The sequence below is a fragment of the Apus apus genome, chromosome 1, assembly GCF_020740795.1.
Source record: "Apus apus isolate bApuApu2 chromosome 1, bApuApu2.pri.cur, whole genome shotgun sequence".
NCBI classification, from domain to species: Eukaryota; Metazoa; Chordata; class Aves; order Apodiformes; family Apodidae; genus Apus; species Apus apus.
Genome location: NC_067282.1, coordinates 121,755,168 through 121,771,445, shown reverse-complemented (window position 1 = coordinate 121,771,445; position 16,278 = coordinate 121,755,168). Strand labels below are relative to the sequence as shown.

Here is a 16,278-nt window from a genome sequence, read left to right as displayed (position 1 = left end):
CCCTATGGTATTATGGATTCAGATTTAATGCAGCTGTCCTTCCTAGGGGCTTCTGAGATTACTAACATTTTCAGCTGACACTGTAGATGTACCAAAGCTCCAAAACAGCATATGGAGATAGACAGAGAAGTAAGACTCTAAGTGCTTGTACTAGATGAAAGGCTGCATCATTAGCTCAGCAATTTAAATATCACAGAATTCATACTGGGAAAAGCACTGTGGAAGCTTCAACCATGCGGAAAACTAAATCAGAATCAACATCCTATTCATGCCAGACAATCTGGGGTTTGGTCAAAATTTTACTCTCACTTTTCAAACATCTGAAAGACACATTTTAAAGCTCCTTTTGGTTAGAGTATTCATGGTATCTTTCTCCTCCCGCCCCCTCTTCTACTTTTTCTTTCTTCATCTTTTGGATATCTAGTCTGACTACATCCTCAGTCTAATATAATTAGGAAGTCAGCAAACCATGATCCAAAAATCTAAAATCCAAAAATCTGGCTGTATTAGTCCAAATACATTTAGAATTATTTAAAGTCAGTATTGTGAAAAGTCCACTTCTGGCATGGTTGAGAAAGAAGTGTCCCCATGGGGAAGAGGGAAAGCTTAATCTTTTAAATCCTTTACAGTCCTTTTTTTTACTACAAAAGAGAGATATTAATAGAATCATAGAATGGTTTGAGTTGGAAAGGCACCTTAAAGATCATCTAGTTCCAACCCCCATGCATGGGCAGGGACACCTCCCACTAGATCAGGTTACTCCAAGCCCCATCCAACCTGGCCTTGAACACTTCCAGGGATGGGGCATCCACAGCTTCCCTGGGCAACCTGTGCCAGTGTCTCACCACCCTTACAGGAAAGAATTTCTTCCTAATGTCTAAACTAAATCTCCCCTCTTCCAGTTTTAATCCATTACCCCTCGTCCTCTCAATACAAGCCCTTGTAAAAAGCCCCTCCCCAGCTTTCCTGTAGCCCCTTCAGGTTCTGGAAGGCTGCTATAAGGTCTCTCTGGAGCCTTCTCTTCTCCAGGCTGAACAATCCCTACTCTCTCAGCCTGTCTTCACAGAAGAAGTGCTCCAGCCCTCTGATCATCTTCACGACCTTTCTCTGGACCTTCCACCAGAGCTCCATGTTGTTCTTATGTTGGTGGCTTCAGAGCTGGACACTGTACTGAAGGTGGGGTCTCAGGTGAGCAGAGTAGAGGGGCAGAATCACCTCCTTTGATCTACTGGCCACACTTCTTTTGATGCAGCCCAGGACACAGCTGGCTCTCTGGGCTGCAAGCATGCATTGCTGGCTCATACTGAGCTTCTCTTCCACCATCACCCCCAAGCCCTTCTTCTCCAGACTGTTTTCAATCCATTCTCCACCCAGCCTGTATTTGTGCTTGGGACTGCCCTGACCCAGGTGCAGAACCTTGCAATTGGCCATGCTGAACTTCATGCAGTTTGCATGAGCATGTCTCTCAGGCCTGTCAAGGTCCCTCTGGATGGCATCCCTTCCTTCCAGTCTGTCAACCTCACCACACACTTCGGTGTCATTGGCAAACTTGCTGCGGGTGCACTCAATGCCACTGTCCATGTCACCAACAAAAATGTTAAACAGCACCAGTCCCAGTACCAACCCTTGGGGAACACCAGTCATCACAGGTCTCCATCTGGACATTGAGCTGTTCATCACAACTTTTAAGAGTGCAACCACCCAGCCAGTTCCTTACCCAATGAATGGTCCATCCATCAAATCCGTACCATTTCACTTTCAATAACAGGATGTTGTGCAGGACAATGTCAAAGGTTTTGCACAGGTCCAGGTAGATGACATCGGTTGCTTTTCCTTTGCCCACCAATGCCATGATCCCACTATAGAAGGCCACCAGATTAGTCAGGCAGGATTTACCCTTGGTGAAGCCATGTTGGTTGTCACAAATCACGCCTTTGTTTTCCACATGCCTTAACAGAGCCTTCAGTTCCATGATCATGCTGGACACAGAGGTGAGACTGACTGCTTTATAGTTCCCTGGGTTTTCTTTTTCCCCCCTCTTGAAAATGGGGGTTATGTTTCCCCTTTTCCGGTCAGTGGGGATTCCTCCAGACTCCCAAGACTTTTCAGATATGATGAACAGAGGCTTTGCAGCTACATCAGCCAGTTCCTTCAGGAGCCATGGATGAATCCCATCAGGTCCCATAGACTTGTGCACCTTCAGGTCCTTCAGATGGTCGTGAACCTGCTCTTCTCCTACAGTGGGGAGATCTTCCTTTTCACAGTCCATGCCTTTGCCTTCACTCACTTGGATGATGTGACCAGAGCCTTTGCTGGTAAAGAATGAGGCAAAGTAGTCACTGAGTACCTCAGCCTTCTCAGTGTTCTGCATGGCCAGGTCTCCAGTTTCCTTCTGAAGCAGGCCCACATTTTCCCTCATCTTCCTTTTATTGCTGACATATCTGTAGAAACATTCCTTGTTCTTGTAACTGTTTTGCTACTATCTGTGACCAGATAGAAGGCTAAGGCATCACCACACACACACACACAAGTCCTAAGAGGGACTTGATTTTACACATTTATGTTCTGTTGAAATAATGCACCTTAATCACATACTTGAGTATATTAATGGTATTAAAATCTGACATTTGATTGAGAATACTACAAAGAGTGAAATTATTGCAATAAAAAAAACCACAACTGTGTAAAATCATATACCTACCAGAACAAGCTTCCCAGAAGGACATTTTGTTGCCCACAGAACTCAAAGATTTAAACAGAAAAAGAAATACAACATAATTAGAGGGGACCCAGTGCAGTGCCCTGCTTCCCAGTGAGCCCCAGTAAGGCCATCCATGGCAGATCAGGCTTTAAGAAGGAAATCTGTGCAGCATGATTCAGGGGTCATTCATCTCAAAAAGACTTGTTGCTTCTGTCCACATTCCCAGCAGCAAAACTGAATCAAGAAAAGCCTTGTCTCTCACCCTAACCCAATCAAGATCTAGTGGCAGGTGAACAGCCAATGCATTGCAAAGTAATGTAAGGATGACCCTGCTTATCACAGAGAGCAGAGCAAGTACCATCAGTGTCCCTCACATTCCTTTCACTAGGAATGAACTTCCAAAGCATCTATTTGCTTAAAGCAATCACATAAGAAAGGTTAAATTAAAAATGCAGATGCAACAAGTCAGAAAACCTGTTCCAGTCAAGAGAATTTATAAACACAGCACTTAGCAAGGGTAAACACAAATTACAACAGTTCTCCTCTCGTTCTGAAGGTCTGATCTGTGATTTGACATCACAGTTTTCTGTGTCTTAATTAATACATAATATTAATCTCAACTGGAACTCTAGCTATACCTTTAACTAAAAACATTAATTATACCTTCTAAAAGGCCTGCTGACCTGAAGTCATTAAACCAATGATTTGGGACACCTCTTGACAGTCTGCCTTTTATTAAGAGTGTAGCCAGTAATTTATGTCTTGAAAAGTTTCAGGTGCATGTAATTATGGCAGCTTCCTTTTAAGCAATGCTTTTAAAACAAATCCAGTAATTACCTAGATGACACATTCAGGAGCTATCATAACAGATGCTTAAAATTGAAGGGGGAAAAACTAAACCCTATTTTCCAGAAGTGTGGTTCCTTCCTTCTTTTCCTATAGACAAGGATATTTACGATGTTTCTCCATTCCTTTCTGTGCGTTAATAAAACCCCTGGAAAGAGCTTGAGCAGAAGAGGTTCTTCCTTGGGTGCAAGTGGAACTGAACATCATTCGCCAGTCTGCACTGAGGCTCTGAAATCCCATCAGTTACCTTTCTCTAAACAATATTTAGAGACTGTCATAATTCCACTGTTAGACTGCAGCAGACCTTTCTGAAAGGTGAAATCAAAATAAACCAGGAGAAAACTTCAGCTACGCATATATAAATCAAAATGTGATTTATTTTCTTTTATCAAGCCACTCTTTTGTTCTGCCTTAGCCGTGTTTCATATTTCCCATAAGTTGTCAGAATGTCATTTCCTCTATACTTCAATCATCCAGATGTGACTGATTTTTGGGAAAACTACCATTTTGCTTTTCATATACCCTTTTATTCTCCAACTTAGACATGCTGGAACTTTCTGGTTTTTCCAAACTTTTTTTTATAGTGTGGCATCCAGTATGTGCCTTAAAAGCAAAAATTCTGCCTGACAAGATTTACAGCCAGAGCTGTTATTTTTTATTTCAATCCAACTAAGCTGCCTCATTTTTATGTCATTCCATTCTTGAAATTATATTACTGCTGTGAATTATCCTGTCAAGGGATGTGGGTTTGTGAATGCTTTGTGCACCATTACACAGTGGCTGTCTGTATTTACATCTTGCACCAGACTGGGTCCACTGCTCAGAGCTAAACTAAGAGCTATTTTTTTCTGACCTCAGTTTCCTGCTCCTGCAAGGTATTAAAGGCTGTACAGAAATCACCTCATGTCCCTTTACTTTATTGTAGCTTATGTAGACAACATGATAGAATGGGATGCAGTAGATAGATGTTCAAATTGGTATTCATTCACCACAGTTTATACTTATGTGCTGTGGGCATCTGCATCTGAGTTGGTTACTCCCTTAAAATCAATGAAAAGTGGGTACAGAGCCAGCTGAACAGCTATGATTGACAGAGATGCTCCATTATATTTGTGTGCAAATGGCTTTTATGCTTTCTTTAATATCTACCTGTATCACCTACTTTGCCTACTACAAAACATAACTTGAGAATACTATGTCTATTGATCATTTTTCACCAAGTGTGTGTGGCATTTGTATACAGCTGATGCTGATTTACAACCATGCTAGTTTCTCCAGGATATTACCATTTCAAAGAAGGCATTTTGCCTGGATCTTCAGATCTATTTTTACATGTTGTCCTTAAGTGGGGTTATTTCTGCATCACTCTGCAGTTTTTTCTTCTGATGTCCTATCCCTGTTTGTAGCTTTTGAGGTTGCTTTTACATAATCCCTTCACAATATGCCAAGTCAAACCACATGGTTTTCTATACCTATTACTTTTCACATCTGAAGAATGCTCCGTAACTTTTCTATTTCCCCTTTTTCCACTTTTGCCAGAAACCTGGTTCCTTTTTCACCTATAATGGTTCTCTCCTGTCTCTCTGTGTTCCATCATTTCTAGAAGTTTGAGAGTCCTAAACTTTCTTTTCTACAGCATTTTCTCAATGAAGCCTTGAGATTCTGCTTCTTTACCTGCCTCTACACATGGTCCTGGTGTTCATCCACCTACTTAGCAGCTTGACCATTGCCTGCAGGCCAAAATGCATAGTACATTTCCAACAGCATCAACAAAAAATTATTTTAAAATATGTTCTGCAAGGAAAAAAGACAGAGGAGTGTCTGACAGTAGAGAAGTTACAAAATAAAACAAAAATCAAAGGGGCAGGGATTAGAGGGGTTGTTTCATCCAGTAAGTTAATTTATGCTCCCTGGGAGTGGAACCCACTTTTAGGACCTCCAAGGAAGCTGAAAAGTATGCTAAAATCAACTAGATTCTTTGTCTCAGTCTTTCTTTCTATACATACCTCTGGCTCAGAGTGGGAATGGGGATTTCACATGTTACCAATGGCATGACTACAAGTTTTCCTAACACCTTTTCTTGCTTCATGATTAACACAGTTACAGCAATAATTCAAATTCATGCAACTTGAGAAAGAATTTTATAGTAAGGTCAGCACTTTTACCTATCTTATGTCTTATCTGTCTAGACTTCTCCATCAATTCCCCATTAACTTCCATATGTGGAATTCTTCTAAATAGTTCCACTGAATTAAAATTAAGTGAGAAATCCAGTCTATGATTTAAATTTCAGCACATTATTTCTACTGGGATACATCTTCCGCTTTCTGAATTTGAGATCTTAATCCTCAACTGGATGTGATAAAATCTCTTAGAACTGCTGAGGAGGATGGTAAGTCAGTGAGAATGGCCCCTGGCTAGTCAATTTGATACCTCTGGTTTTGTCTGATTTGGACTGACTGGAGACTTGTTCAGCCATGACTTGAGATGATGTATTGTCATTAAGTTTTGTTTTGCCTGTAAAGTGAGAAGGAACCCTTCACACTCTGTGCTGTGCAAATATAGACCTTGCAAAATGTCAGCTCTCTCTACAGATTTTACTAAGGAGATATCAAACATTTAAAGCAAACAATGAGATGAGGACTGAAAGGCTTTAAAACAGATTTATAAAAATGCAGCATCCTTGGCTAGACTCTGAAAGAATTCCAGACCCATTCCCCAGTTATTATCAAGTTTCAGGTCCAAGAAAAGGAAGTTCTGAGAATTAGTCTGAAAAAGGAAAATGAAATTGCTTCACCTAAGCTGATCTAACTTTCCCTCAGCTGTAACAGGAGCTGGCACAAGTACAGAGGTTGAGAGAGAAGCAGACACTGTTGCTGAAAGAGTTATTGCTGACAGAGTGAAGATGGAAATTCACGGCTCAATGAGGTAGGTGGGAGACTCACTGCACAGAAAAGTGCTGGAAGAAATTTTACCTTGTCTTGTAAAAATGAGTGTTTCTAATATTGTGAAGTGTAGAAATGGCAGCAACTGTAACAGATACAGTGGAAGAAAAGAAGGCAGTTTCAGGGAGACAGACCCTTCTTTAAATGACAGTGAGGTAGCTCAAAGTTTGACTGCATAATTCCTTAATAGCATCCACAAATACCCATTACTTTTTATTTCATAAAACCTAATTCAATTCAAAAAGTTAGTGCAGAGTTCTGCTCCAGCTGTCTATTCCCCATTGCTGGAGAAAAATTTTAAAATTTTGTTTAGATCAGGGCAGAAGTTATTAGAAATTAAGGAATGAACACAGAGTATTTAGCCTTTCAGAAGATTCTGTAAGACTGAAAACCTATGGAAGTTGTGAAAAAGAAAAAGAGTATTTCTCATTCACTCTTTGGTCAACCAGTTAACGGAGAGAAGTCACCTGAAAGGTTTAATGGCCAGTTACAGAAAATGAAATTGATCATGTTTTAGAAAAGGTACATTAAACTAAGAAATACTGGAATGTATTCAGACTCTATACTCTTCTTTTGTTTTCAGAAGCCACTTTCCAAGGGCACATCTTATTAATTATTGATGCTTACTACTTACCATATAGTCTTTGAGCAGATGACTTGAAAATGCTTCACAAGTTTAAATCATTATGAATACTGCATCTTGCTTCCTGCAGAAAAGGGTCCTCTAGCCAGACTTCAGTATAAACTTACTTCTTTTTGGTATTAGAGAGCTGACTGATAGAATTTATAAGCCAAAAAATCCCATGTCTTGTCAAAAAGGAACAACATTACCACTATTTTGGAAAACTATACTAAATCCACTGAATTTCTATCTGGTGTCAATAGGAAAATTATTTTTAAAAAAAAATAAACAAACAAACCACAAAAAAAAAATCTTACAGACTCAGAAAGCTTCTATTAATTCACAGGAGGCAGGATGTTGTTTTCAGAAACTGCAACCAACACACCTCAGTGCTACATGCCAGGTTTTTATCCATGGGGATGGACAAAGCAAAGGGAGATACAAGTGGGCTAAAAAACCATAAGATAATGGGAAGAAAACCAGCTAGAGTAAATCCAAGGAAGAGATAAATGTATAGAAATATAAACAAAGGAACCAGAGCAAGTGGAAAAGTGCTAAAGAGATATTATATGAAAAGCAGGTCACCCCCACACCAGTAGAAGCAGTTTTCTTCTAACAGTCAGAAAGTCCTGACTCTGAACAAGCCTGAGTTCTAATGGGCATGACAGAAGAACAACAAATATTTAAGTGACCCCACAGAACCACAGAATGTTAGGGATTGGAAGGGACCTCTGGAGACCATCAAGTCCACCCCCCTGCCAGAGCAGGACCACGATGATGAAGGATATGAAGTCTGAAGCGGAACATTCGATTTAGTTTTCAAAAATATTTCAAACTTCGTTTTGATTTTTTCTAGTGTATGCAGGTACATTGTATGCCTGAGCACACATCCATAACACACACGCAACAATGTGCAAGGGCATTTCTGGAAAGAAATCTAAATGAGAGGAAAGAATTTTTAAAAATATAATTACAATGAAATAATGAAAAAAAAGTATATTGTGGTTAGTATCCACTCAACACTTCACATCTTTTGAAGCATGAGCAAGAGGTGAATTGTTTATTTGCATGATTTGGCATCATTTGAGCTAAGAGAATTTTTTTCCACCCAAAGCATTCTCTTATAAGGTTTCTGTGACAAGGACTACTACAGCACACCTGACAGCCTACCATAAAATTCTTGTAGACATTCAGAGAGCAGCACCTGATGTCCATTGGGAACATCACAGTCTGTCAGGCAGCTGAAGTCACATCTTCAACCCTGCTGGTTGAAGATGTCACTAGTTAACACTATCCAGGCCTAGCCAAAAAGTGAAATGCCTTCTTCACTGTTCAACCAAGTGAAGGACAACCATGTGAGCTTTGTTCTGTGCAAATGAAGATCAGCAGGAAATGTACCCAGCACTGGTGAGGCTGCACCTCGAGTACTGTGTACAGTTCTGGGCCCCTCACTACCAGAAGGATGTAGAGTTGCTGGAGCGTGTCCAGAGAGGAGCTACCAAGCTGGTGAGAGGTCTGGAGAATAAGCCCTGTGAGGAGAGGCTGAGGGAACTGGGGTTGTTTAGTTTGAAGAGGAGGAGGCTGAGGGGAGATCTCATTGCCGTCTACAACTACCTGAAAGGAGGTTGTAGGGAGGTTGGAGTTGGCCTCTTCTCCCAAGTGAATAATGACAGGATGAGAGGAAATGGCCTGAAGCTGCAGCAGGGGAGGTTTAGGCTGGATATTAGAAAGAATTTCTTTACTGAAAGAGTGGAGTCACCATCCCTGGAAGTGTTTAAAAGAAATATAGATATAGTGCTTAGTGACATGATTTAAGCACTGAACAGGCAGATTAGGTTATGGTTGGTGGATTTAGGTTACGGTTGGACTTGATGATCTTCAAGGTCCCTTCCAACCAAGATGATTCTATGATTCTATGGCAAGGTGAGATTCAGAATTGCTTGTGCCTTTTCAAAACTTGATTTAGAAATGCAATCTTTCTCCTTGACTCTTCTGCTTGAATTGCCATCTTACCTTGAAAATTACGCATGGCTGGATTGCTTGCTTCTTACATATTTTTCCCCAGCTCAGTGACCTCAGGTAGGAACACAGGGACAGAACATCCGGTTTCAACACACAGCTCCAGGATTGTCAAGTAAGAAAGAAAAATCCTACATTCTGACTGTCTGATAACTTTTTGGCTCAAAGCATCCTGACATGATAGGTACATCTGTGAAATACGGGAACACTTGTTTGCACTCCATTCCCAGCACTTCCCCAAAGCAAGCAAAAGGAATAACTGGTTACAGAGTCAACATGTACCATTCAGTAGGTACGTTTCCAACCCAAAATCTAGTTTGGGTTATGCTAGGACAGTTAATTAAAACTTGACCTCAGAATTGCTTTGGCAGGAGGGTGGCAACAGACCCTCCTTTGGCAGTCTGGATCATGACAGCCCTGCTGTTGCTCAACACCACACACAGAGGAGATTTCAACAGTTTCAAGGAGGACAAAAATACTTATGTGAACAGGATACTGATGGGAGTTTACAGTTGAAATAGTTACTGGTCCTAATAAATGCTAACTTGCTTTTCTCCAAAAAGAAATCTCAACTTTTAATTATAAATAATCCTCAAGAACTAACCTTTTCTTCCTCATTTACCCTACTAATTATTGCATTATATTTGCCACAGTGAGAATGCTAATACACAAATCTATTTAAAACAGGCTTTTCATGCTCAAGGCAACAGAACTGCCCAGTTAAATAGAAAAAAGTAAAATAAGCATCTAAAAACTTAAGACACCTCCCAGGAGCTTGTGAAATATATCTAAAGTGAATCATCTTTTACACTAGTGAAACAACCCAAGCAGATTGAAGACCAGACTGATTTAAACTAGAAATAGAGTGGGAACAAGGAATGTAAGTTATTTGCAAAAGTTTTTGTTTGTTCACGAACTGAATGCTCATCCCTCAAAAAATTTTAACATTCACCTCCAACAAATCATTTTTATTTTGGGTTATTCCATTGCTTGTTCTTCTGAACATTTCCTGGCAATCTGTGGATTAAATTCACTACTGAGCAATTTTGCATAGAAAATTTGTAGAGGAATCTGCACCACCACTCAGAAATGTTTACAGATCCACAAATCCATACATCTGGCTGGGCTAAGCTGTTCTGGAAACATTAGTGAATCATTTCGTTTCCTTGTTTTGAAGAAATTCACTGAGTAGCATCATGGTCCAAGTATACACTGTAGGTATGTTACAGGTTGCCTGGGATGCAGTTGCTGCAGCCGGGTGCATGTCTCTAGCCATGGTCCCAGTTATTTGCTGGGCCTTCATCCCACTGACTCTGCAACACATTTCCACACTCTCGGCTCCATGCAGATACTGGGTACATGGACTGGAAGGACACCACAAGGTGCCCCAGACAGGTGCCATTCAGTATGACTTGCAATAGGGAACGTGACTGTGGCCTGCATCAAAGAACATGTCTACATTCAGCCCAGGCTCTGAGGACACCCAGTCCTCTCTGGGTATAAGACAGAAAACACCAACCCATTCAACCTGTTTATCAATGAAGAAGGATACAGAAGCTTTCCAGAGGTGATACAGCCAACATCTGCCAGGACATACCTTGATCTGGGTAAGTACCAAATAAAATCTAGGGCAAGGATGAAAAATAAACATGCATTAATCATACAAAAACTGAAAAATACCTGCTAAGCTTATCTCAATTACTTATCTAAGACTCTTTCAAACCGTACATGAAATTGTAAAATTGCTTTCAGTATTTTCAGGTATGTTTCCACTACAGTTGAAAAGTAGCCCTGCGATACTTAACAGGGAGGAGTAATATTCCTTCCATAAACTTGTTGCCAAAGTCACATATTCAATCTATTTTATCCAAGTGTCTCAGTGTAATCTTAAGGATCGTTGTGGAAGGCAACACTCACATCTGAGGAAATACAGAGCATCTTCTATTTTGTGTTTGATAGAGAAGCCCTGCTAGCCAAAAAGAAAAGGATTTTTCACAGCAGCTAAATGGATAAACTCCAACTTTTACAAATGTTTCTCAAGTCTTGCAGTCTAAGATTTTGCCAGTTTTGGTAGGGGAGGGCAGCACTCAGGCAGCACCAGTATGGAGTTGCCTATCTCGCTGTGGCCTTTTGCTTTTCCCACCATGGAGCACAGCTATTGCTGATGCATCCTGTCTGGCATGACTTGTCCTGTGAACATTCCTCAGGTGTTAGCCAGTATCTATAGACTCACCCTAAATTCAACAAGCAACCATACAAGACACACAAATTTGAGTTTAAGCTGCCTCCTGAAACTCAACTGCCTGCCCTACCACATGGTCCAAGGTGGTGGCTAGTGCACCAAACAGTGGTCTGATTAGACCTAAGGCCCTTCACGGTGTTTTCTTTTTTTGCTGTCTTGCCCCCACCCTTGAGACATTTATTTAATAGATAAGACCAAATATCACACCTCCTTTTGAACTAATTCTAAGGAACTGGGGAGGAGGGTAGGGGAAGGCTTGCAAATTCAATACTTACAGAGCAGACAACTACAATGATAAAAAGGCCTGAAACTTTTAGGAATTTTAGACAGCGTCTGAAACATAAGAAACATGTATTTATTATATGGCTAGTTTAAAACAAAATTTTCTGTTCTCTTAATAGTGCTGACAATTCAGAAGCATTGTGGTAAAAGTTTATGGCTGATAATATACCACATTAGAGTATGGACACCACTAAGCAGAGTCAGAGGTGATTTGGGAAGTCTCACTGACTGTATGGTCCTCCTCCCCAAGTCTGCTGCCAGCCAGGTCTCATTGCACAGGAAAGATGTTTTACCCCTTGGGTTGCAGCATGAACTGGTGCTGGGGCTTGGAGCCACTTCTCTGCTGCTACTGCCAGCCCCTGACAGACTCAGAGCCCCGTCAGCTCCCCCTGGTCTCTCTCAGGGAGGCAAAGGAGCATTGCCACTGTGGGGAGATGGCATGGCCCAGCAGAAAGCACAGCTTGTTGCATAGAGGGCTGGTGTCATGAATGACTTTCTCAAAACTGGATTTCCAACATACATTCTGAAAGGTGCTGGAAAAAGTTCATTTGAAAGTGAGAAAAAGCTTTAAGAATCTCCTGGGTTTAACGATATCTCTTTAAACCAAATACAAGTGGTTTCAACGTACTTGACATTTTCTCCTGCACTACTCATGAGCATCTCTAGATAAGCCAACTGGCAAAACTAGATTTATTTTTTCTCCATAGCACACCTGCATCCTTTGAAGGAATGCCCAGTCCTGGAGATTGGATGCTATTAAATTTTCTGAAGTGTCAGAGCTCAATACTGAGTGGGTTAAGCAAGAATAAAATTAAAATGTGGATGTTAAAAATGCATGTTCTTGAGTAAGAAATCTTGAGGTTTAGCACTAATAAAGTACCACATTTTTATTTTACCTTAAAATGCAACTCTGTTTTCTTTCTGTGCATCAGTAAGTTACACAGATATCTTAATTTACAGAACTCTGGTGATTTGCTCTTATTACATTTTTTCAGTAATTGAAGGGATTGATGTTCTCATCCTGTGTTTTCAAAAGTAAACATTCAAACATTGCTTTTCTGACAGAATAACAAATTTAAGTATTGATTTAAGCCTGATGACAAGCAAGACAGAAAAAAAACAACCAAACAAAAACAAAACGAAAAAAACCCCTAGCAGCTAATAAAAATGTTGTCACAGACACACTGGTACAAAGGGGATACAACATTCAATGAAATACAAGTGGGAGTAACTTTACACAGACTTTGTGCAGCATAAAAATCTGAAGAAGGCAGAGGAAGAGAAGGCGGTAAAGAGGATAATAAAGGCGTGAAGAGAGAGGAATGACAACAGAAGATATTATCAGCACCTCATAACTGGTAACTTCTTATGGCATTGTGTAATTTATGGGAAATGCCTAGTGTCAGCTTAGTCATGCATCCTCTCTCCTGCTTGTCTATTCTCCCCATCTCTACATTACAGTTCTATTTTGGCATTTCTGAGAATTTATTCTTTTATAAATTCCTAAAGCCAGTCAAGATTGGTTCAATGTACCTGGCATTTTGTCTTGCACTTCCAAATGATCATTAAATACTACTAATAATAAGAATTTAAATTATTATTAATATGAGAAACACCAATAACTTTAAGACATAAGATAAAAAAACTTAATGATTTTTTATTTAAGTTCATATCTACTTCTCTGAAAACAACAGAAACTGACCTAAAAGAGCTGGCAAGATATAATAGAAAAGCTTTTGGAAATGGTTATTTTGTGAAGTGTAGAATTCCAAAGGCTCTTTTCCTCCCATCTGTTTGTTTTCATGGAATTTCGTATTAGGGAAGCAGTGCTTTTAACAGCTTACAGTTGAGAAGTGATCAGCCTTCGACTCGCTCCTGGTTTGCAATCTGTCTCTTCCTACAGCACTAACCCAGCACGGCAAAGCAAGAACCAATCCTTTGCTGATGTATGTGCCTCCAGCACAATCCTGTTTGACTTCAGCTGGAAACAAAATCAGTAAAGGATTTCACCCCCTTGTTATAACCCAAACAATGTTTAGTCTGATCTGCATGTGGTGTCGGGCAGTTTAGCTCCCTTTATTCTCCCAGCAGAGTTATGCTGATTTAAGACAGCCAAGGAGCTGGCCCGGTGGGTACAATCAGCACTATAGCAACAAGAACGAGTCAGAGGAAGGGCTGACAGAGAAATGCACTACTCCTCAGATTACAAAACTATGCTGTACTAGAAACAAAGGACTCTACAGTCTCGCTCAATGCTTTTGTTCCATCAAGTACCAGGGAAAGCTACCGTGAGCTTGAAGAAAGACGCTTGCCAAACTTCTTCACATCTGCTCGTGCTGCGCTAATTGCAGCCATTGTAATTCTCTGGCTCCATTATTTACTCAGCAGCAGTGCAAGAGAACACCACTCTATGCATGATGAAAGGAAAACAATTGTGAAGCAATGAGCTACAAAAACATATGGATTGGGACACTTTGTTGGAAAGGTTCCGCGGATCAACAAGGAGGTGCAGCCAGGCAGTGCAGGGCTCCACTCAGATCTGCAGAGCTTTCTGCAGAGGCCAGACCAAGCTAGTAAAAAGTGAGGAAACTCTGGAAGGAGCAGAGATAATTATTATCCAAGGTTAAAGAGTTTGCTAGCTAAATCCCAGGCAAAAATATTCTGGTAAAATTTGAACTTAACCTCTTATCACACTGGTATCTTTTAATATATTAACAGATTCGATTTCCTCTGTGCCGAAGTGAGGTGAAAGACTACTTTGAGCTAAAGAGTGAAATTATAATGTATACTTAATAATATACTTAATATACTTAAAGACAGAAAAAGTCTCAGCTGGATTTTGCATTGTGTATATGTGAAAAGTTACTATCATGACTACAGAAAGACTGTGTTAGATACATTAACATGAATTATTTAATAAAAATAATAACAAAAAATTATTTACTGATTAACAAAAATTAATAACAAAAAAAAATGAAGAATCAAGCTGTGGAGTTAAACAAGAGAGTTTTAAAAAATAGTTTCCAAAAAAAACGTTAAAAGCAACATAGAAGGTATTTAATTACAAATTGAGAATACATGCTAAGATGGATGCCTGTAAGAACAAGGAGCTATTGATCAATAGGCAGAAGCTGTAATCAGTTTCACCAGGGTTTATTTATAAACTATCAATGGCATGATAAGGCCTAAATATAGAGTGTTATTTTGTTCATTTGCAGAAAATACATAATTTTCTAGACATCTATACCTACAAAGCTAGTACTGGCACAAATAATAAATAAATTTTAAAAAGAAAAAAAAAGAAAAAAATGAAAGCAAAAGAATGGAAGTAGAAATAAATGAGTACTTGAATTCAGACCTCATCTTTGATAAATTGAACTTGACATGAAGGTTGTCCAAGATTTCATATTTCTCAGAAGAAGCAGATTTGGACCAACTTGTCATTTCACTTCCCATTTGAAACATTTGCTCAAATTCTGCAGAGCTGTCCCATGAATCATCATCGGTGGTAAAATCTGGATTATGAAAATCCATGCACTGCCACCTGTCACATATTTTCAGGAAACAAAACAAAACAGTGGTTTATTTCAACAGGTACTAGATGGAACTGACCTTGCATACCCTTAGATTCGCTGTGAGAGATTTTAATGGGAAACTTCAAAGAAAGAAATATATTCAGTACAGACTGAGCGCCCCTTGGTGACCCAGCTGTGTAGGCTGGGTAGCAAAAACAAAGACCCCATGACATTTAGGTGCACCAGGTCTCTGATGGATATGTATCTCCAGCTTTGCTGTGTAAAACCCTTATCAGGACCCTTTCTATAGGTCATCAGTGTCTTTCAGTGCACCTGATGCAACATGACATAAGGGAAGTAAGAGCACATCTAATCACCTCAACCTCAGACCTTACATCCTTCCCTTCCCCACTTACAGCCCCTTCTTTCCGCTGAAAGTCCTCCAGAATAGATCTCTTCTTACAACCCCTGATGTTCACTTTATTTCCCAGCAGATTTGGTGTCAGGATATAAGAAAGAACCATGAACAATTAAATAAAAACAGCTTAGAAAAAAATATTTCAAGTAAAATGAACATCACTCACCCATTTTCCTCTGAGGAAGCCTTCAGCAGTGGCGTCTTCTCTGTAAAGCCGTTGTTTTTTGACCTTGGGCTGAATAACTTAGAAAAATTGAAGTGGTATCTTTGGAGAGGAAGAAAAAGGAGAGAAAAAAAAGAGAGAATAGTAAGTCTCCAGTACAATGTCTCTTTCCCTAACAGTTCTACAGAATATTTTATTACAAGTGCATCTAGCTAGTTAAACATTATTTAAGCATAGTGTTCACCCAAATTAAGGTTTCATTAAGTTTGAACTAGTCACAGTAGTCAATTCCTTACAGTCATGGAGGACTTTACTGTATAAAATAAATCTATCTAGCCTAAAAGCAGCATCTACAATAGTCAACTAAATTAGCTCTGAATGTCAGAAGATCAATAGGTACCTAACTCTCGCTCGCATGCTTATGTTTTTAGACACCTACATTTACAGTGGAACAACTGCACTGTAATATCAGTGATGCAAAATTCTTAAGGTAAATAGTTACATATATTCATAGAAATTCCTATT

General features: G+C 39.7%; 1 protein-coding gene across 1 annotated transcript in view; it reads right to left on the bottom strand.

Moving 5' to 3' along the window:
• Positions 1 to 16,278, bottom strand: part of OCA2 (OCA2 melanosomal transmembrane protein) — a 179,470-nt gene that overhangs the window by 137,825 nt on the left and 25,367 nt on the right. Inside the window, exons 2-5 of the mRNA XM_051608617.1 lie at positions 15,757 to 15,855; positions 15,016 to 15,201; positions 11,651 to 11,708; positions 10,686 to 10,758 (exon numbers count right to left, since the gene is read on the bottom strand). Of these exons, the coding sequence (XP_051464577.1) occupies positions 10,686 to 10,758; positions 11,651 to 11,708; positions 15,016 to 15,201; positions 15,757 to 15,855 (416 nt within the window). The remainder of the gene's footprint in view (positions 1 to 10,685; positions 10,759 to 11,650; positions 11,709 to 15,015; positions 15,202 to 15,756; positions 15,856 to 16,278) is intronic.